Raw genomic sequence first — 23547 nt, forward strand, 5'->3', positions numbered from 1 at the left:
TATTAATGCATCAAAAATTATCCCAAAGCCAATGAAAAGCCTGCCTTCCTAATTTGGTTTCTAAAATTTGTATTACTTAAAAATAACAAAACAATCTAATATATATCATCATAAAGGTTCACAATACTTTGAAATTGTTATTGAAAATTTTGCATTCTTTATGCGCTTCAATAAATAAGCAAAACAAAATGGGTTCATCAAGGTTGTATTAAATGTAGGACTTGCTACTACTAGATTGTTTTTTAGCATTGTCCTTATCATTGGACTCATACTTAGGGGCCGCTTGAAATGGGTACAAAATCATGTTCAAGGAGGTATTTGAAAGGAAAGTTTAATCGAAATGTCCATATCAACTACAATGGTGATATGTTGTCCACAAGTAATCAATTACTACATATCAAGTGCATTCTATATATGACACTTACTACTAGATGCCATGTAGCATTTTATATTGAGTAAATCTTATAATACAATAAGATGATCAACTCCAACTAAGGCTCAATGGCCAATTAGAGGTGTAAGGGGTCAAAGGGTAGGCATGTTGAGTTGTTAAGAGACAATCAAGGGCTAGCAAGGATATAATTTACATGTCAACAAGAAGCAACATTCATACCCTAGGTCGCAACTACAAGGTGTATTAGCAATCTTTGGATGATTTTTAACCATGAAAACAACAATATCAACCAACAAAAACAACTAGAAGATGGGAATAACCTGGAATAATGTCATCCAATGTCCTTGCATATGTAATAGCAAGTTAATCTACCTTTATCCCATTACCCTTAAAACTTTCCTTCCTTGAAACTTTGTCATAGATCTATATGCCTCAATCATACCCTTCCTTCAGTTTTTCCTATGTCAAAATGAGCCTCAAAATGTAGCTTTAAGGGAGGTTGTGGGTCTTGCTCTCCATTGGCGAACCATTTGTGGTCAAAATCTACAAGTATACAAATATTTGTTGCATGTTGTTGTTAAGTAGAGACTAATCCAAAGAAATAATTAAGGTCTATTTTGGGCAATACATGAGATGCATAGAATTACCTAGACTAAATATTTGTAAGAGCCACTGCAATATAAATGATTTGATAAGCTTACAACACTATGTGATAAACAGTCAAAAATAACCATGGCTATCAGGCCACAAATGACTTCATCCATTCTCGTCATGAAATTGGATGTAGGTTAATGATAATTGATAACAATCAACCTTGCCATGGAAACTTACAATTAGTGTGAAACAATGATTCGTCTTGCCATGGAATCTTATGCTTGGGCAATAAGTATCAATAATCCTATCTGGGAAAGAAGCATTTAGTATCTTATATTACAAGCTACGGAAAAAGTAATTCCAAGATAGATAATATTCTGAACCCTTCGAATGATACTTTCACACTAAAGGTGTGACAAGCTTATAGCATAAATCTACAATTTCTCAAGCTAGAAATTAGGAAACGCCTCTATTGGTAGAGGAACTAGAATGTACCTAATCCAAAGGACGTTTTTCAACATATAAAAATTTCTTGAACTCGTAGCACCTAGAGGATCTATAATTGTACTCTTCACATTACTTCCTTCTTTTGGATCTAGAAGAATTTTTTTTCACCTCCTTACTGCCTTAGCAGCTTGCTACCAAGGACAAATAATCATATTGCTGAGTACAAAAGGCGCCAGATTTTGAAAATTAGAAGCACAAAATCCATTTGTTTTAGTTTTGCCTATCAATATCCCCCCACCCGAACCAAAACATATCCAGAGAAGGGTAATGCCTTGCTTTAGTCACATTAAATATACCATGACAAATCTTATTGAATTGATAGTCTTGTTTAGAAGCGTGTATATATTAAAAAAAGGGAAAAAAACATTTCATTGGCATTGTCTAAGCAATGAAAAACAACCAGCTTGAGATAAGCGCCTAGAAACTTCTATAGTATGCAACATCTACTCAGTTCCATGAGGAACAGAGTCCCTTCCAAGTGGCCAACAAATACAAGAGTTGGATTTTCTTCATCTCTCGTGGGCCTCAAAATCAAGACAAAACAGGGCTAAGTTTCATTCTCCGAAGCTATTTGGTTCAGGTATCTCTGATTTAGATGGTTATTGTGCATCTTCCTTCAAGAAATGAACAAGAAAATTTCTGCTTGCAATGCTGCAAGAATGAGATCAGTTCCAAGTGGCCTTATTATGGGTTGGTTAGGAGACCCCTTTCAAACAAAATTAAGAAATGCTTTGAAAAATGACATTCCATCGGGGCTTGTTTCCAAACATGTTATATTCATAGGAGAGAACATCTCGTAGATAATCGTATAAAGATTTTTGTATCAGAGCATTTTGGATCACTCACTGATCTATCATCGGGATAAGGAACAGAAAATATGGATCACAGATCAGTGTGTGATCCAAAACACAACAATACAAAGATCTTTTACACAGTTATCTACCAAAAGCTATTACAATTACTCTAATAGACTCTGGAAATATCAAGTTTTTGATGCTATATTCATATAAGTATCTGCCATCCATTTTGGAATAAGCTGGCCTTTTTCGTCTTTTATGATAACCAAGTAGCTTGCTAACTGATTAGTATGTAGTGCCAAATCTGTCCTTCCAAGGAAGTTTTTTTCTGGTTCACCCCTATCCTTTTTTTCACTAAGATACATATAAATATGCAACCTGACTCACTTGTCCCTGATCATTAAAAAAGGGGTAAGAGAAATGGCGATTCCACTGGTTCATTATTTAGCATTAACCCATAGGAGGTCTGCTCCAGCTCATGCTTTTCTGTTACAAAATTTTAAGTGTGATGTGCACTCTTAGTTACCTACATGAAGACTAAGATGAGAACCGAAGCTCCCCACACGAATTAAGGGAGGCAATGAACAGCAAAGTTTTCTTTAAATGTTGAAGTTGGAAATGCCAAGTTGCTCAACAATTACAAGTTAGTCAGAGCTCAATAATATGCACATTTACATCAAATACTCCTACTGTGAATTGAGCATCCATGCTAGTAAGCATAAATGTTAATGAAAATGTGACATCAATACTCTGAGATAGGCAGCCAATTATGTTTTTTCCATTTCTAAAATTTTCTTCTTTTATTTCTCTCGGAGAAAGGTATCTTAAAAGATTAGAAACTACCACACCATCTCCAACACTCATGAGATTAGAAACTGCTTGCATTCGTATACGCAGTATAAGAACGTGGATAAGATCCAATCATGGAGCCTTTTTCTTTTAATGATTAAAGAAAAATATCACCTGCCACTCAGTTAATATAAAGAATCATTGTTCTTTCACAAACAATTCCAGACGAACCCCACTAATTCTCCCGGAATCAATTACAAATAACATGAACTCTAATATACTTCATATAACAAAATTTCAACGCATTAACCTTTGCAGCAATCACTTTATACAATTGGAAACAATAAATAATATGGAATTGACAACAAACAAACTCAATGAATATATAGGCAGAATTTCTACCCAAGTAAGAAGATTTCACGATGCCAATTTTAGATGGTCAAACCATCCACCTTCGTATGTCAAGCTATGAAGAAAAAATTCAGTAGCCTCTGAACCAGAAGTTGTGATGTACTTTAGTACACTCCATTAAAAAAACGCAAACCTATTTCCATGACTCACAGCAAACAAGCTATACTCTTCTATAGGAGCCTGATCATTGGGCATTGTAATGTCACTTTGGAGCAGTTGTGCAACACAAGCATCCTTCATAGTTGAATCACGTGGAATTTCTTCTTGCAAGGGAGCTGAATTTAAATCACTCTCTTTTGTCACCCCTGCTGGACCACCAAAATGAAATAGGGAAAATGCCGATGTATCATGAGTTGGTGAATTTCCAGAAATTCCATCTTGTTGAGGAGATGTTACCTCTGATGAAGAAAGACCATTGGAAACCTCTTTCTGAGGAAGATTCTTTGCTTCCTGATGCACTAAATTGACCCCAGTGCAGAATCTAACTTCTCCAATCTGTGGTTCCCCCAACCTAGAACTTGTAAGACCATTATAACTTACAGAAGCAGATCCATGTGAGGATGGAATCTTACTTACAGCAAGTAAAGATGGCAAAGGCTGAAAAGAAGGATGTGGCAAGGAAAAGCCAGGCAACCTGCCTGAAGATAACCCAAACCCACCTGGCCCAGGAAAAACAATCCGATTTGGGGGAGTAACAGGCAATAGACCACTGCCAGAGACAGAGGACCATCCTCCACTACTTTGGTAGTAATTGTGGCTTTGATTATGTTGGGAATGTAAAGGATACATCGATGAAGATATACTTGGAAGGTGGACTGGCAACATTTGTTGCTGGGATGTCATTTCCAAAGTAGTGAATGAGCCTTTTGTTGCAGACATTGCACTGCCTTGGATAGCAGACAATCCCGTTGTCTTTGAAATATCTTCTACATGATTAAGCACTGGAGAACATGCAGTTCCAAGCTGTGACCCACTCCTGTGCCTGTCAAAGTTCTCAATACTGCCAGGGTTAGAGCATGGAACCTGTAAATCCGTTCCACATTTGTTGGAGATTTTTACATCTCCATATTGGCAGCCATTCTCTGAAGCAGAGGAAGAATCTCCAGCAACCGTGGTGTCCTTTGGTTTCTCACTAATGTTGTGAGAGGAAGGAATCACAATGCAGCCATTGTTGTCTCTACTTTGCCTACAACAGTCATCTGCAGCTGATATACATGAAGCAGAGTCATTAATATGATTCCCATTAAATGGAGGCACAGAAATGGACGACTTTGTTATTTGTCCACTATCATTATTTATCTCCTGAACAAGACCTTTAGATGTTGCATCACTCTCAGAATGGTGTGAATTGGATATCCTGGATTTTTTGTCACTTCCATTGCTTATACAAGAACTTAAGGGGCTCCATTCATTTGTACTGATTGATGCCACTGAAACATTATTATTATCATTGTTGTTATTATTATTATTATGCATAGTGTTTAGTTTATTGCTGCATTGAATTATCTTCCTGTTAAAAGTGTCTCCCTTTTCACAAGCAGCAGCCTTCGAGGTGATGGAATTCAATGGAACACTATATTGTGAAGGGCTTCTATTAGCTTGTCTCCGTAACTCTAAGGGCTCCCACACTTTTTTATGTGAAACCATGTCCCCTCTGCTCCCACATAACACCCCTGCAGAATTCTTCCCCTTATGAACTCCATGATCCAAAATAGGCCCAGCCATATGGCTGCCAATACGATAAAAAGGTTTTGGCATGTCATATGTAGCATCAGATCTGTCTGTAATCCTAGACTCCCTAACAGATTTGTCAAAACTGTGTGTATTACAACCACAAAGCTGATAATCATATCTATAATGTGACCTTCCATTGGACCAGTGATATTTTTCATGGCACTTAGTTGTGCTATTTCTATTATCAGCCTTCCCAAAATTATCAGGCTTCAGACTTTTTGAATGTTTCTGGAAACTGTGTATGGATCCAGTAGTCTCAAAATATCCATTGGATGCTGGTCGTTCAGAACTCCTGAGATGGCTATGTGTCTCAAGACTCATATTAGGACCTCTCCTAAATAATCGACCTGAAGCTGTCTCCAGCATTGGACTTTTCCTTATCTTTGATTTTCGTCTTGCTGATTTTGACTGGCCAACAATAAAGGAGCCATTGCCATCTCTAGCATTGAGCTCCCCATCCACATCAACAACTGAAAATGACATGTCATGTTCTTTCCCATTCCTATTTTCTCCAAGAACATAATGCATAGAAGATGTGGCCATTATCATATCTGGTGAAGAAGACCTAGCCATAACAGTATCATCATTTTTATTTCCTGCACCATCACCAGAATGGCATGCAGACTCCTCTTGTTCAGTTGGCATTGAACCAATTGCAGATTTCTGGGAAATCAAGACAGCAGGATTCACATCCACATTGTTCTTTTCTTTCTCTCTCTCTTTCTCTTTGAGCTTCTCCTTCCTCCTCATTTTTTTCTCTCGTTCTTTCAGTCTTTTTCTTTCTTTCCGTTCCTCTTCTTCACGTTTTTCAGCAGCCTCCTCTTCAAGAAGCTTTTTCTGCCAAAAAAAGAAAAAAGAGAAACCTCTATAATAGATCTTTCAATAGCTAAAATTTATATACAGCGAACATCAGTACTACAAAAGCTTTAGGAACACCAAGATCAAAATAATTATAAATCTTTTAAATAATTTGTTCAAAGGCCTACATAAATTTTTATTTACCTGCTTTTCCAATGTAATAATTTCTTTGCATGCAACATGTACACGTTCTTCCAACAGACCAAGTGCCAAACAAACAAAAATACTATGAGCATTTTGGCGTGCAGTTCCCTCTCTAAAAGCCTTTTCTACCTGACAAACAAAATGGAGAATTCACATGAATGACTTTTCTTGAAAAAGAATCTAAGTTTCTAACTAGAGCAAGACAAAGTAAATCATGTAGTCTAGTTAACTTTTGCCGCTTTACTTGCATTGGATCTTAAAAAGTGTCCACTTACTCTCTAAGTACTTTTAAAATGAGAGCTGAAAAGTATACTTGATCAAAAGAGGCACCAAAGAGTTACAAGATACCATTTTCATCACTGCTCTTAATGTGTCATTGTCTGATTCGTGCTTTGCTTTTATTTTATTTGAATTTCACATCACACCCTTTCATGAACAATTAACTGAAATTTCATAGAATTAGCAACATAGTCTTCGGAACATTGCCCTAGTTTTTAAAAAAGGAAACACAAAATATATTTTAAGAAAATAAAAGTTTGGAACAACTGTAAGCATACTATTTTTTTCATTGCTAGAGTGAAAATTGCAATATGTCTACATCACTTCATAAATTAGGCTTTTTCTAAAACTCTATAAACACATTGAACAATCAGAATCTTGAACAAAGGAATGCTACTGCCATGAATGATCTGAAACAGATCAGTTCTGTTAACTGGAGTACTAACGATCTCATAAATCTCTTCCTAGATGGTTTGTAATTCATTGTAAATGAAGACAAGGCTAATCTCAAAAGGAACAAGACAATCATCAGTTCAGGAGAACATGGAGATGGAATAGTTGAAGAGAAGCCACCTGGCCGATCCGTACACCCATGGGGACTATCCATCAGTATAAAACTACGATGGCTCACAGGTTCAACCATAAATCAACAGATCAGTATCAAACAGTCTGCAAGCGACATGTTCAACTGCAAAACGCCAAGCAATCCCTTCAAAGACAATCCTCAGTTGCAGTATGACACCCTACCCTGTGTTTCATCCTGAGATATATTTAAAAAAAGGAAAAACTAAGAAAGGTTTCCTCCCAAATAACCATTAGTCCAGTTTACAATTTAGGAAATGTTTTGCCCCCATTTCCCAGGAAGCACAGAGCTGGCGTTCCCAAAGAAGTAACAGGCTTCATGGAAGCTTCTGAAAGGCAAAATCAACCTGTGGAACCTACAACAACCCACTAATTTTGTTTGAAAAGAAACTGAACATTATTGAAACCAAAACAAAATGACATTTCAAATCTGAAGATTAAAACACAAGAAACTGAAAACGATAAAAATAAGAATTTTTCAACTTGTCAAAACAACCCTAAAAACATACACCTTATCTTTTGCAAGTATAGGAGAGTCATCTTCAGCATAAACATCATCTACTCTGCAACATTACCAACGTCTCATGCAAAGTTCCCAGACTCGCCGCGAGTCAGGCAAATTCGCCGAGTTGGCGAGTCAAGCCAAGCTCGGCGAGTTTTGCTGACTCGGAACTCGGCCAGCGGCATGTTCAAATTTCGATTTAAAAAAAAAAAAAAAAAAAAAGCTTTTTGACATTTTTTTTTTTTAATTTCTCTTTCATTTAGGAAGAGAGGAAAAGTGAGAGAGAGGAAGGAAAACAAGAGGCCATAGGTTTGCAACCAGCAGGGAAAAAGAGCATCAAAGAGACCACAAATCACATTGGGGAGGCCATAGGCTTGCATTGAGAGAATCAAGGAGTCCATAGCAAGACTTCTCAACTCATTTGAAAGAGGTAAGTGTTAAACTTCGTAGATTTTGTTGGTTTTTTTAGGTATGTTAATGGATTTTTTTCATTTGTTTGTTAATTTTTTTTAGTTTAACAGTTAACTTTCCAAATCTTGAATGTTTTTATTTTTTTAGCTTAACTTCAATGAGAGAAGTAGAATAATAGCAAAGTGCAAACCCTACATGATGTTTGCTGATTTTTTCTATTAGTAGGGTTGGCTTCTATTAGGGTACTTTTGCAACATTCCATTTATTGCAGCCAAGTAATTCTTTTTGATTTGATTGCTTCAAGTTTAAAAGTAAATTTATAGTTTGAAGTTGAACTCTACTTTGTCTAATCATAATCTATTTGTGACAGGTCTCCTTATTGGCAAGGCATGGTAGATGCCATAACCATTTATGGTGCGGGGTTTAAAGCCCCTATTGATGTTGAGTTAAGTGGCCTCCTCTTGTTAGAAATGGTCGAGGATATGAAAGTTGAGCTAAAAGACCACCGACAGTCTTGGAGCCAAAAGGGTTGCACCATCATGACAGATGGTTGGACGGATAGGAGGAACAGAACACTCCTAAATTTTCTTATTTCCTACAGAGGTGATTGATCATGATTCATTCTAATTTGTACTTCCCTAAATGCATTGAATAAATTAAATTTTGATTTGTTGAAACTCTATTTTCAAGATCCACCATGTTCTTGAAGTCTATCGATGCTTCCTCACATGTGAATAATGCCACATACTTATGTGAGGCTATTGAGGAAGTCATACAAGAGGTGGGGGAAGAAAATGTGGTGCAGGTGGTGACAGATAATGCAGAAAAATATGTTGCTGCGAGTAAACTTTGAACTTTTCAAGTCTTGATGGAGAGGCATCTATGATTATTTAAAGGCCCAAACTCATGTAACGTGTGGTAAAGGCAATCAAGCAATAACGTCTTAATAGGTCAAGACCTATTTGGACAATCTACATAATATTATTATTAAATTAACAAGGCAGGCCGACTTGAGACTTGACACCACAAATCAAGTATATAAGCAAGTCATTTGCACAGCATAATGAATCAATTCACATACAAGGCAAATCATTCTTAAGGCTGTCAACACATGTAATCTCCTCTCCAACATTTGGCGATCTCTCTCTCTCTCTCTTGTGCGAACTTGCTCCTCATCCATTGTGTGAAGGCTGGCTGTTAGGTGATGCTATCAAGATCTTGCGAAGCTAATGAAGACTTGCATTGAGCAAATTTGATGCTGATGATAAGGGCTGCAATCTCCATTATCATATACAAAGGATTTCAGATCTGCTATCTTGCTGGTTGAACATCAATCTGAGATAAGCACACTTGCCTTGTAATTGCCTACATTTGAGATAATACACATTGTACTTTGTGGCTGGGTTTTTCACCTCCAAGAGGGAGGTTTTCCCAGGGTATTGGTGTGTCTTGTTTTGTGTTTTTATTGCTGTTACTGATCTGTTATAACCTGATTATTTAAGATTAACATCTGATTGCTTAAAATTAACACATCTATCTAAAAGACATCAAAAGATAGCATTCTCGAGGCACCCATCTATCCTGTGTAACAAATTCATTGTAGGCACTTAAAGGCTGATATCTCTCAGCATCTTTTCGAGAGATATATTTAAGATATTTTTGCTAGTATGCTATATACAATGTAACATGCTATCTAGATGTCTTGTGGTGGAAGGTGAATTGTCAAATATTATTCAGAGGCTAAGTTTGATTGTCCCAATTGAAAACTCTCATTCAGGAAGCAAAGGCATTGAGTAAAATTTTGATAATGTTTTGTTCACTTGTCTTTCTTGTTAGATGAACTCAGCAGCAGATTTCTTAGCCAACATAGGAGTTGATCAAGAGCCATTTTCAGCTCTTTATAGCAATTGGGTGTAAGGTTAGCAGGGTCTTGACAAAAGTCTTTTCAGACTATTAGCCTCCTTAGCCATACATTTGCATCTATTTTTTGGCCCTCTGGAGGGTGCATTGGAGGAAGGATTTTATCACCTCGTTGCTCTGTCATGTTCCCGTTTCCAAATTAAGATAATAACATTATTTAAGTTGGCTCAATAATCTCTAATTTTAAGGGCAACTTAATAATATTATTATAATTAAAATAAAGGTGTTTCTAACACTAATATTAAAATAAAAGTATTTTTAAATAAATGAAATAAATATATGAGTAAATCAATAGATAAAATGAAAAATTAAAAGTATTTTTTAATACTTGGGGGGGGAAATTTAGAACCCAATGGCTCAATTTGGTAAGGTATATCAAAGAGGTGCCAATCTTCACTTGAGGATCATTTCAGACTATCATTTGCATACTACTTTCAGATATGAGCAATTGTTCATTCTAGGGCATCCGAGGACGAAAACCCTTGGCATGTTTGAATTCTAGAGAAAAAAACCCTCTTGAAATTCATCATACTGGATCAAGGATGAAAATCCTTGTTTCCCATTTTGGGTGATTCCATCCAAGGATCACAATTGTGCCAATTTGTTGAGGCTTTGAAGATATTTTACAATTTGCTACAGAAGCGCTACAGTGTTCGTTGCTAATTTTTTTAAGATTTCATGCAAGATTGCAGCAGTAGGGCAATTTCACTATTTTGTTGCTGTATCATATTTAAAGATCCCTTTATTGATTTTCAGAATTTTGGGAGTCATGTGCAGCAAAAGGCGCTGGATGTGAATTGTACAGGTCTATGACAGTCAAACCTAGCTAAATGCCGCCATTGGGAGGATGCATTTGACAATATATTGCTGTTTTAAACCTAATTCCAGCTGATCTGCATCATTTCAAACTGATTACAGCCTTTCTAGTAATGTACAGCCAGCCAGACATCTCCACACAACAGCCATACCAGTCACCAGCCTCTATTTGCTGTTTACAAACATTGAAAGGCCTGATCTAAATCTAACTTGCATCTTTTCAGCTGGGTACAACATTCTGTAAATGTAAAAATATATTATAAATTCTGATTTGTACTTTCCAGCATCTTAATTCATTGTTTCTAGTGGCTACTTTGTTCAAATAAATCATATTGGAAGATTATTTGGCTGCCCTGATTCAGAATTGGCTTCATCTAACATGCTAGTGTTTTTATGACAAAATATTGCAATTATAGATTGATATCAGTTATTTAAGGGTCTTGAAAAGTGTGGTCAGAATTTATACTTCTTATTTGGATCCATTTCCTTTAAAAAAAAATCAGAAAATAAATTTAAAAAAAAAGGGAACATTACATGCTCAATTTTTTTTCTCTAACTTTTAATAGGTCTTCTGGTGGCAGTTCACATATTTATGATTGTAAGGTCTTTGTAATTGTGCTTAGCGCACTTGGCAAGCTCAGCTTCTGAGGGCTTGATGATCTCTTTATGGCTCTTGAATGATAATTAAACTGATCGTAATAATCCTTTAAACATTTATAAGTATATATTTGACCTATAAAAGATAAGCAGATTGCTACACTAAATTAATCTGAAAATTTAAAACATAACTTCAGCTTATCCTACTTCAGCTGATATAAATCATGCACCAATCTATTATTTGGAAGTTCAAAATATGCTTCGTTTTTTAGCTATTCATCTTTAACACCCCACCAATTGCAATTTATAGGCTATGTGATTGCAGCTATATTATCTTCACTTTCCAACTTGCAAACTTATCAGTAACACAGATCATCCTTAATGCTGTCTGCTAATCGATATGGTAACACACTATATCCATCCATGGTCTCAATAAACAGCTCCACCATTCGCAACATGAAATTTATTATGTGTCTAGGATTAAACAATTTCAATTAGCAACTACAATTGTCAGTTAGGCCAGTGGTTGAAAGTTAACTGCAATTTTGTTGATCACTTTACCAGAATATCTGAAGACGCTACTGTTTCTTATAGATGTGCGTTAACAACACATTAAAACATCACAAATAGAAGGGTTTGATTTCTTAAACAATATTAATGCTCAATTTCATTTTGCAAAAATGCTAAGTTCTCACACTCAAACTCACATTGAAAGCTCAACTATTTTGCATCAGCCTATTACAAGTGTCTAGATAGAAAACTAGGTTATATCCTTACAGTTACAGCAATAGTTAAATAACTCATGAATCAGATTTCAAAATGAGGACCTCACAATCTTGCTTGCAGCCCGGTCGACATAAATCCCTGTTGCAGACTCACTGTGCACTGCAGGGACACAGAACACACAATCTTGTTTTAGTGACCGAAAGCAATTGAAGGAGCAAATTTCTGCAATTTTCTAAGTTCTAGGATTTTTAATCTTGTTTTTTTGAAGGTTGCAGAGAGATGTATCTCCAACCCCCCAGGATGCGTATCCCATATCAGAACAGGTTCAGAGAAATCCCTTGTAACAAGAAACATCCCACTCACATTTCCTGCCACCTCCACGTCAAAAGCCCTAACTTGTGCCATCTCCACACAAAAAAACCACAAAAATTTATGAAACAAAAAAAAAACCTAAAAAGCATCACAGGATTTGTTCATTCCACAGCCAATGCAGGAGCAGCAGAAAACTTGCAAGGAACTGTCCCAGGATATGTCTATTCATGACCAATGAGCGGGCGTTTTATTCACAAATGCATCTTTCTTCAGAGCAATGCATACAGTATTGACAAGATTTTTGCATTTTCATTAAGGTTTCAATACTTAATATTAAGGTTTGAACCCGAGCACAAGATAACAAAAAATCTCAATCTTCACTTCACTTAAAAACTTAAACTTTTGGGTATTACGAACTTTTGAACGTCTTCTATGCAGCTGCTTGGTGGGAAGATTGAGGTCAAAAACCCCAAATCTTTAGAAGCTAGCCCTTCAAGTTGTGTCTGAACCTTGTAACACTTCTAGATGTGTGTGCAACTGGGGCTTGTTTAAGACCATTCACACAAAGAAATGCAACAAGTTGACACAAAAGTGCCTCAATGATCTCATCTCCATGAAAAATAACATTCACCATCATGTAGAAAAGGTGGGCATTGCTACTCAACAGCCAATTGACTTTTGACTTAGATGAGATTGATCAATATGCAGTTGGACTACACTAGACGAGAAACCAACAATGTTTACAAGATATGAGATTGTTAATTTTCAGAGGCATGCAAAGGAGCGTGCAGCAGAAGCATGGACCTTTGAATGGATGACATCATGGCAGAAGATGATGTTGAGCTAGAGGAATCATTGCCTTCTAGTTCAAGGGTAAAGCCACAATCTTCTAGTTTGAGGGTGAACCCACAACCAATTGCAAGGAACAAGACCCAAACCATCAATAAGACATGAGGGAAAGAGAAAACTGTAAATTGTTGTAATATGCATGGACATGTATCTTTTTAAAATGAAATTCAATCATAATGTATATCATATTTATCAATTGTTGTATTTGTATGTTGATACAATACTGTACTCCTTTTTGTATTCAAATCTAATAGAGGACATGTTGATGTGTGTTTTATGACCACACCAACACAGAAGAAAAATACCAAAGACACTTTATCCTCTCTTGAACAAAGACTCCTCGCATGCTAAGATTGCAAAAAAAGTTCACTGAGGCGACTCCAAGGTTTCTACTGCATACATGCAACTTAATGTGGGATATGAGCTCTTTTGGCTGATGTATGCTGGTAATCCAAGGGGACCTTACGCTTTTGTTGTCTTCACTTCTCTTGATGCTATGGCTGGAACTTCATCATCGGATATTACAAGATTGTGATGCTTCTTCCATGAACAGACTTAACTGGAACTAGAAAAAAAGAAGAAAAGGGAAAATGTTAAGAAGTTCTAATCTACTCCTAGGGACAATGAGGATAACGGATCATGCTCCAATGGATTATGCAAAGAGTTTTCATATCACGATGAACACCATCATAACGAACAATGTACATTCCATGATAGAAGTTAAGCATCCATAAAAAAGAGGTTCAGGCTAACCTTACACTGTAAATAGAAATCATCTAAGTGCAAAAAGTATGAACCATTGAAATTCATCAAACATTGTCGCATTCTCCATTAACATCAAAGCACTTCTAACAACTTGAGAAATTGGAAGAACACCATGCAACAAATTGAAATAAACATGAATCCACCATATCTTCAATGAATTCAAATTTTATTTCTCCAAGTCTTCCAAAAATGTCTTCTCCTTCTCCTACTCTACTTCTACTCTAAGGAGCAAGAGCTCTCTATTTCTAATGAGCTATTTAATTCTTTACAAATGAGAAGGCATGGACCTTTTATAGAGATCCTTCCACAAATGAACGGCCAAGATTGATTTGCAATCAAGGGCCGAGATTACAAGATGGAACCCTAATTAGGGTTTCAAAGTAAATGACCACCTTTTATGCAAAAAGAACTAGAGTAAAGGACCAATAACTAGATGTCAACTAAGCATCAAACAACTCATCATCTAGAAGTAAAAGCCCCTTATCTCTCTCTTTGTTGGCAAATTGAATGAACTTAGACATCACTATCTCGAATTCATCTTGCGCAAACAATGCCTTCATTGAGGAGAGGATTTTCGTCTGAATTTCTTTGAGTATCCTCCTTAGCCGGGCTGATTCTGCATTTGATTTCTTGAAGGCTTCCTTTCCCAGTATCACTGCGCAGTACCATCTAGAGAAGTCATATGCTTCCTTTTCTCTGATCACCCTTCCTTTCCACGTACTTGGATTCGGGAATTCAACTTCTTGGAATGGATTAGACATTCCTGTCAAAGATTCTATCATTCTTGAAATCTTTCACACTTGAAATTTCTGACCTTTGATTTTGGATTTCCGGAGGAAATTCTTCCTTCTACATTTGCACTTGAACTTTGATCTTTCAAGTGAACCTTGGGGTCTAGAACTAGATTGCCTTGAAGCCTGAATGTTTGGAGTTTGAATGTCCTCCTTGACGTTTAGAACTCGAATTCTTCCTCCATGAACTTCCTGAGATTGGATTTCTTCTTAAACTTGTATCTCATAAATTGGATACGCTCATTTTGGACCTCCATGCCTCTTGATGTCTTGATGTTGCCTTTGGATTTGATAGATGAATCCTTGATGTTTTATCATTTTCTGACAATAGGGAGATCGGCGCATTTGGAGCTTGGAGAAGGAATTTCTCCATACTTAGTCAAATTTTTGAGTTTCCCTTTCTAGAGAATCCTCGAACGCATATCAATCTTGGAGGAGGATTTGTCAACACTTAGCAAAATTTATCATTTCTTCCCTTCCTAGAGATAGGCGCATTTGGAGCCTGGGGAAGGAATTTTCCTTGGTGAAATTTCATCCTTCCTTGCCATCATGACGCTGGGCGCATTTGGGAGGTTCTGAAGGATTTTCTACACCTTGGTAAAAATTTCAAAATTTCATGACCTGAGGAATGCTTGGGCGCGTTCTGGACTTGAAGGAGGAATTCTATGATACTTAACCATTTTTTCACTTTCCAAGAATTATATCCTGCTTGGGAGTCCGAAGGAAGAAATTTCCAACACTTCGCCAATTTTACACAATTTCCAAGAATTATGTCTTGATGGAAGGAATTTCCAACACTTAGCCAATTTTTCATTATTTCCAAGAATTTTGAATGTTTGAGTGCACTTGAAGGGGGAAGACGGAATTTTCCCACAGTTAAATTTTTTGCCATTTCCAAGACTCGGGCACACTTTTGCTTAGGGAGAAGGATTTTTTCTTCACGGAAAATTCCTCATTTTGAGCTAGAGGAGGATTTTCAATTTTCGCCAAATTCCTCCTTCGCTGAGAATTTCCACTCTTGGGTGGAGTTTTGGCCTGGAGGAGGATTTTTTCCTTCGGCACTAACACTTTATGCTCTACATTTCATCTTCGTTCTTCTAGACTTGAATCAGGATATCCGTTCCACTTGCAGTTAACGTTCAGTTATTTCTAAAAATAGAAAGTTTGTTCAAATGCAAAATTTGGTCAATCGGGGCCACAGTGAAATAAAAATACTTTCTAAAAATAGAAAGTTCTCAAAAATTGCTCAAATTTCACTTGTGGCTTCCTTAACGGATTCTCTTTCATTTCCTCATGTCAATTGTAAGGGTTATCTTGACACTTAGCCAAATGTCCATCATTCCCTTCCTCTAATGGTGCATTCTTTGTTCTATTATTGCAATCTCTTCCTTGGACGATGATATCACCCACTCAACGATGTCCTCCTCTCAACATCCAAAGTCTCGCTCCCCGTTATATCCAAAGTACAAGCATCAATCAAGTTCATAGTTAGCAAAATGCAAAGTTTGAAGGAAAAAGCAATAAGCACAATGCATTTCTCAATACATTAAAACCCTTTTTCTCGACTTGATGACAATATTAAGATGGTATCCTGTCTAGGCTGTATATTCCTTAAGATTCCATTCCCTACTTAGTCACTTCATTACTTCCAAAGGTCAAAATCCAAACCAACAAGACCTTATAACTCATTCTTTAGGGTCGGGAGATGACACAGACTGCAAAAGACTTCGTTTTTTCAGCGAAAAGAGGGGGTCCCCATTAGCAATGTGGCGATGTGTGAAAACGTCACAACAGGACACTTCCCCAACATTTTACAAGCCCACTTGAAACACTGCTTAACTGTATTTTGCATAAACCTTATGGTTTTTTAGGCAGTATTTTTAAATTTCTCATGTTTTGTAGACTTTTTGCCAAGTCACTGAGTTTGAGTCAAAATTGGCTTTTTCAAATTTTGCAAGTCATGAGTTTTTGAACTCTACTTTCAACACATACTCAATTTAGAAGCCAAGCATAGCTGTCATGTATTTATGTACCTACTATCTACTTAAGATGTATATAGCTTTCACGTCAATTTTGACGTGCATCTTGTAACAAGATGAACCAATCCATGAATATGCCTCGATTTTGTTCTTGGAGAGAATATTTATATTTGTATTCAAAAAATCCATAATAAAAGATTGCTTGATCAAATCAATAAAGTTTCAACTTTTAATTTCCTACGCATACATCATAAGGAATTCTTAAGTAAATTATGCCCATCAATAGTCATCCCAATTTTCCCGACCAAGATCTCTCTTAAACATAAGATCCTCTTCAACAAACAGATAAATAATCATCATCACACAATATTTTGGCTTCAAGCGGTCTATAACTTCCACTATTTGGGAAAGAGAACAATAGGTCAAGTGATACTGAAAGTCAAATGAATCCCCATTCTGAAGAAACTTGATCTAAAAACCAGCACAATTATAAAACTAGCTTAAATATTTTAAATACATCTATCTAAAATATGCCAAGAGATATCAGTCTTGAGGCACCTATCTATTCTCGATAACACTTTAAATATAGGCACCTTGAGTATTTTGGTTAGATGTATTTAAGATATCTAAAGCTAGTTTTAATCATAGTCAAACATTTATTTCAATTAAAATATTTTATTTTATTTTTTGATTGGTAATTGGCCGAAGCCTGAATAGCTTTTGACTGGAGCTATGAACCAGTGGGGACACAGTAGGGGGGCCCATCCCCATTACATATCTTTGAATTATTATTTAGATTGACCCCGAGACCTTCCCCATCCTATGGAAGGCCAAGAGTCACAACTTAGAATTCCATTAGATTGACCCCAAGACCTTCCCCATCCTATGGAAAGCCAAGAGTCACAGCTTAGAATTCCACTTTAGATGTCCCTATTGGGAATTGAACTTGGGTCTCCACAGTGAGAACCCAATGTTTTAGCCAGTTAAGCTCAACCCCTTGGACATTAAAATATATTTTTTTATTTATCAATTGTCTAGATTTTTTAGAAGAATTTTAAAATAAATATTAAATTACAATATGAAATATTTTATATAATATAAAGTTTGTAAGAAAAAAAATTAAGTAGAATCTTAAAATAGGGGGGCCCATCCCCATTACATATCTTTGAATTATTATTTAGATTGACCCCGAGACCTTCCCCATCCTATGGAAGGCCAAGAGTCACAACTTAGAATTCCATTAGATTGACCCCAAGACCTTCCCCATCCTATGGAAAGCCAAGAGTCACAGCTTAGAATTCCACTTTAGATGTCCCTATTGGGAATTGAACTTGGGTCTCCACAGTGAGAACCCAGTGTTTTAGCCAGTTAAGCTCAACCCCTTGGACATTAAAATATATTTTTTTATTTATCAATTGTCTAGATTTTTTAGAAGAATTTTAAAATAAATATTAAATTACAATATGAAATATTTTATATAATATAAAGTTTGTAAGAAAAAAAATTAAGTAGAATCTTAAAATAAAAAATAAATTACTATATTAAATGTCTTAAAGAATCTAAAAATAAAAAATAATTTATAATATTATATATTTTAAATAATATAACATTTCAACAAAACATAAATATGACTTACCTCCTTAATTTATTCTCTCTCGGTAATTTATTCTTTCCTTAATCTTTTACACCTTTATTCTGTTCTCAGTAATAATTATTTTTCTGCACACCTTTATTCTGCTCTTAGTAATAAATAATTTCGAAGTTACACATTTACCTTGTCCTTTCACTTGCTATTTATATTGGTTTGCAAAGTTATGATTATTTACTTTGTCGGCTCAAAAAGGTATAACATTTCATTAAAAACTTTATTTTGCAAGTTTTTATTTATTTAATATCACATTTTTTTAATACCGTCACGACATTCACTCCACCCCATGCTGTCACTGTAGGTTACACATCTTGGTGTAATAATTTTTACCTCCACAGCAGCACAATTGGTTTCCCTTATTTATTTATGCCCTAACAAAATAAATTGCAGCAAAAATCCGACCCATAGAATTGGCAATCACATGACAAAAGAATTTTCAGCTTTGTATGCTGCAATTTAACCCCGATAAAAGCCTGTTTAAACAGCAATTTGAAGATCTGGATCCACATCAAAGAGACTGGCACTGGAGTAATCATAAGCTTTCCAACTAATATGGAAAAAGCAGGCTCTACATCAATTTGTCTTCCATCAAAACTCAACTGAACCATAAGTGATGTAGAGATTAAAAGAGCCAAAGCAAACAATTAGAGACTTGGCATGATTAAAGATAGAATCAAAAAGCTGTTATTTAAAGCTATCCACACCTACAACTTAACACCTTGAAGCTTGTGCAATAATCCAAGTCTTATCAATCAACTATGCATATCACCATCACAAGAATAACAGCTAGAAGCTAAAGACAAGTCATCATCACACAATTCTTTACAGCCACAGTGATGAGTACAGGCTTGGATTACAGCAGGCAACAGTAGAAGAGTGAGAACAACTTTTGAGAATCATACAAAAACTGATCTAAATAATCATCTTAATGAATAACACTGAACAATGCAAAAGTAAGTTCTCAAAGATATTATTATCATAAAAAACCAAGATTCTAGACTTCGAGGTGTACAATATTAATGCAAATCAGGAAGACAAATGATTGCTCTTTGGATGCGGATGTAGTGAATCTTTTCTTAGTTGATTCTACACATAGCTGATATTACACACAATACCCCTATACAAATGACACTCCACATGTCAGAAATTACCACAAAAATTCATTGGATGAAGCTGTGAATGCTGCACACAAAAAAAAAATATTGCACGTTGATTCGCTCCTTAATGTAACTCAAGATATCATACACAAATAAGTATTCTATTCTACTTCGAGTTGTATAACATTTTCCATGTTATTGTTTTTCTTGAGGTATGTGTTCTATATATCTGTTTCACTTACTGTAAAATCATATGCCAATTGTTTTTTTGACTCTACTCAAAGGTGGCTTCTTTATGTGAGCCTCTACTTTTTGCACAACTTAATAAATTAATACCATATCATATCAAATTCACATTATGCTCTTCTAAGAATTGTGGAGATTAAACAGGCATTAGCACCAAATAAGTGCAATAAAAACAAGAACTTAAAAAATTAATAGAAATTGATCACCTTGAAGTTATTGGTAACAAATTTATGAATGTTAATATACTGTCTACCATGTCTGTGTCCTGATCCAGATACAGCATATGCCCAGGGTCCAGCCTCTAAGTATGGGTCAAGCCTGGTTATATCCAGACATACCAGACCAGACCCTAGGTGTACCTAGCTGAACCCAAGGCCTGTGCAAAAATGAAAGATGAAATACATCGACCTAAAATACCTAAACTAGCCCTTGAAGGCAATTATTAACTGCACTAGTAACAAAAAAACAAAAGCAAAACTCCATTCCTATAGGATTATTTGTATTGAGTTTCCATATGCAGTTTTGCACGTTTGACTACTGAGTTTTGCCACATTCTGAACATATACAAACCATTTTGATTTATCGTGAACATTTGACATTGAATTATCAAATTAACAATTATCAGCTCTGTTGTGTATTTAATTTTGTATAATTTGTGCAAATTATGACTATTTTTTGTATTTTGTTCCATATTAACTAGAACCGGCAACTTATTTAATATAATACTAGTACTAATTAGTGATCAAAAACACTTGAACGTCTTTTAATAATATTGTTAGTATCTGTGACATTGCAAAATTTAAAAAAGAAATGGAATTTATGGAGACAAGGAATCTTTACTTCTGAGTTGGCATCTTAAAATAGTATATGCATAAACTTTATCATATGTGAGAAAGATGAAGTGTAGTCAGAAACATACAAATCCATTCATTGGGATCTAATAGGTTATATGTGAAATGAAAATACTTCAGATCTGACTGCAGTTTAATTGTAATCCAAATAAGATGCAATTAGAACCATGCAAACTGACTTTTAATGCAAAGGGTGAAACATTCATTCAACTAAGCTGAGACCAAATGTGAACAGAGCAATGCAGAGCCTTTTCAAAAGAGTTTATTTTGTAATTCTAATTTATGTATATATTTCTGAGTTCATGAAAGATTGTACATTAAAGGAAAAAATTTATTGCTTTGATGGTTATTTAATTTTTATGTGCAATTTAGCGATTGATAGTTTTAAACTTTTACAGATGCTTCCCAACATGTAACTGTATGATGCCTATCAACATAAATATTCACTTTCTCTATGGGTATATTTAAAAGCAACACCAAAGTGATTTCACTTTTAAAATTTTCTTAAGGTTCAAAACCAAGACTGCCATATGAAAGATGACATTTCAGGCCAAAAAACTAGCCAAGGCATAGAAGAGGCTGCAATCAATTCTTTTCATTTCAATATCTACATGGTTGCATTATTTAGTATTTACTAATTTTCTCCATTTTCCAACACCTTATAATCAGGCTACTCTTGAATTTTTCATTCGTCATCAATTATTGCAGTCTTCTTCATCTTGACAAGCCCCATGAGTCCTGTCAGAGTTTCAACTAATGGCATCTCAATCAAACCCTAATCGTGACTCAACTTTCTTTTATCGTCACTGCTATCTATTAACTACCACTAATCTACCACCCATATTCCAGTCTAGCATAAAAATAAAATTCCTATGCCTCCAATGATAACATTTCTAATCAGCAAAGCTCCAAAGATAACAACTCTTTCTTATCAATTAATAGCCATAAGATTAACTCATTCTTGGTTTTACAATAGCTACAGTACCCTACAAATATTTTTTAGGTTATACATCTGTACCTTGCTAACTTCCCCGCAAATGTTATTGCATATCCCATCTATTCTATAACTTTTTTAATGCACCAGTGTTATAATGTTCTATAACTTTTAGTCATCTTTGACCTTGACAATTTTTTCTTAATCAATTCATAGTCAAGCGATTAACATATTCTTGGTTTTACAAAAGCTACTGTACCTTGCAAATTATTTATAGGCTATACACCTATAACTTGCTAACTCCTCCACACATGTTATTGCATATCCCACTTGTTCCATAATTTTTTTTGATGCACCAGTGTTGTAATATTGATTGTCTGTATTATAATCCCCGCATTGAATGCTTAATGTGAAATGTGTATTGGATCAATGTTCACAAGCAAAATTAGTTGAGTTTCATAAATCCCACCAGTGTATCATTCCACTTAAGATCTAGCTCATCCTAATGACATCTGAATAAAAAGGATAAGGTCGCACACAAATCTTGGATTACTGTGGCAGTCTACATATTCCCTTGGACCTGGCATTTAAGCTGAGAGGATTCCCTGTTAGAGAGCAACCATGGCCGCCTCCATCTTCGATAGCATTGATGAGATAAAGGATATTGTTATAATTTTGACTGCGCTATAAAATTTAAATGTTCATATGTGGGTATATCTCCATATATATGTATCATTCACCTTTCATCATTTGGAAGAACCATTAAAGGAAAAGACAATGAATGTAACTAAGAAGGTCCTCGCAAATTAAACCTTTGAAAGTTGTTTCTTACAAAGACACAGATCCTTTATATAAGGTTCATTCTGGGGTTAAAAAATAAAATGACTAGTGAGTATAATGAATATAATTTGTTTAACTTGCCACTTTGCGACATGCAAATCTCCATTATTAAGACTGTGAGCTACTGATTTAAATTTTCTAAATTGGTTAAATCCCCACTTCCAGTCCACCTTGTAATGCTAGGCTGTCATCATCCGACCTTGCACAGGATGGAAATATCTTCTAATACATTGACCTCCTACTTTAAGTTTAAAGTAAACACAACTTCACGCGATAGATATGAGTTAAGCCAGCACTTCCTTGTTTCTCAGTACAGAGAGCAATATCAAACTACAAGCCCATGGGAAAATAAAAGATAAAAAATATGCAAAACTAATCTCTTAGACATGTTGGACACTTCCAATTGTATTTTCCTCTTAAACTATTCACATGGAAAAGATGACATAAGACCTACATTGTGAGTTCACTAGTATGTAACCGTGGATTCAGGTTTGATTGAAACACAGTTTATGATGCAAATATCTGCAAATTCAAACACGGGCAGGATGCTGACTGTCTAGACAAACCCAGACAAACCCAAAAAAAACCCAGCACCTGGAGCAAACCCATCACATTTTAGACCTTTTTTATTTTTATTTTTTTAATTTGCAATTTGACTTTGACAATGATGCACCAAAAGTGACTTCTAAAGCATTTGAAATACTAAAACAAACTCGTTTTACCTCATTGTGAACACACGCACACGCACATGCACACGCACACGCACACGCACACGCACACGCGTGCGCACATGTGCATGCACACGTGCTTGCGCGCGTGCGCACACACAAACAGATTAGTTTCATTTGTTTTAAATGTCTTGTTTGCGTTGATACACACAGAGACACACAGCATTTGTTTTAAATGTCTTGTTTGCCTTGAGGACTACAATGGTAGCTAGTTCTAGCTCTATGGGCCAAGGCCACTTCAAAATAGAGCCAAATTCTCCTCTTGGAAGTATTTTGATATGATACGGTAGGTTTCAACTTTCAAGTGCTGGGGGTATATTTAAATTCACAATAGGCATGGTGTCAAGTATTCAAACTCATATATTCAGGTGAAAACTCATTTGTGTGGTATTTCTAAACAAAGCATCAATGCTTGCCTTAGAAAGAATGGTGTACTTGTACCATAA

General features: G+C 35.6%; 1 protein-coding gene across 1 annotated transcript in view; it reads right to left on the minus strand.

Annotated features, from left to right (window-relative positions):
- Positions 1 to 3203: 3203 nt before the first annotated feature.
- LOC131078670 (uncharacterized) overlaps positions 3204 to 23547 on the minus strand; it is a 55207-nt gene continuing 34863 nt past the window's right edge. The window contains exons 7-8 of the mRNA XM_058016420.2: positions 6229 to 6357; positions 3204 to 6063 (exon numbers count right to left, since the gene is read on the minus strand). Of these exons, the coding sequence (XP_057872403.2) occupies positions 3610 to 6063; positions 6229 to 6357 (2583 nt within the window). The 3' untranslated portion in view covers positions 3204 to 3609. The remainder of the gene's footprint in view (positions 6064 to 6228; positions 6358 to 23547) is intronic.

Source organism: Cryptomeria japonica, chromosome 2, assembly GCF_030272615.1.
Source record: "Cryptomeria japonica chromosome 2, Sugi_1.0, whole genome shotgun sequence".
NCBI lineage: Eukaryota > Viridiplantae > Streptophyta > Pinopsida > Cupressales > Cupressaceae > Cryptomeria > Cryptomeria japonica.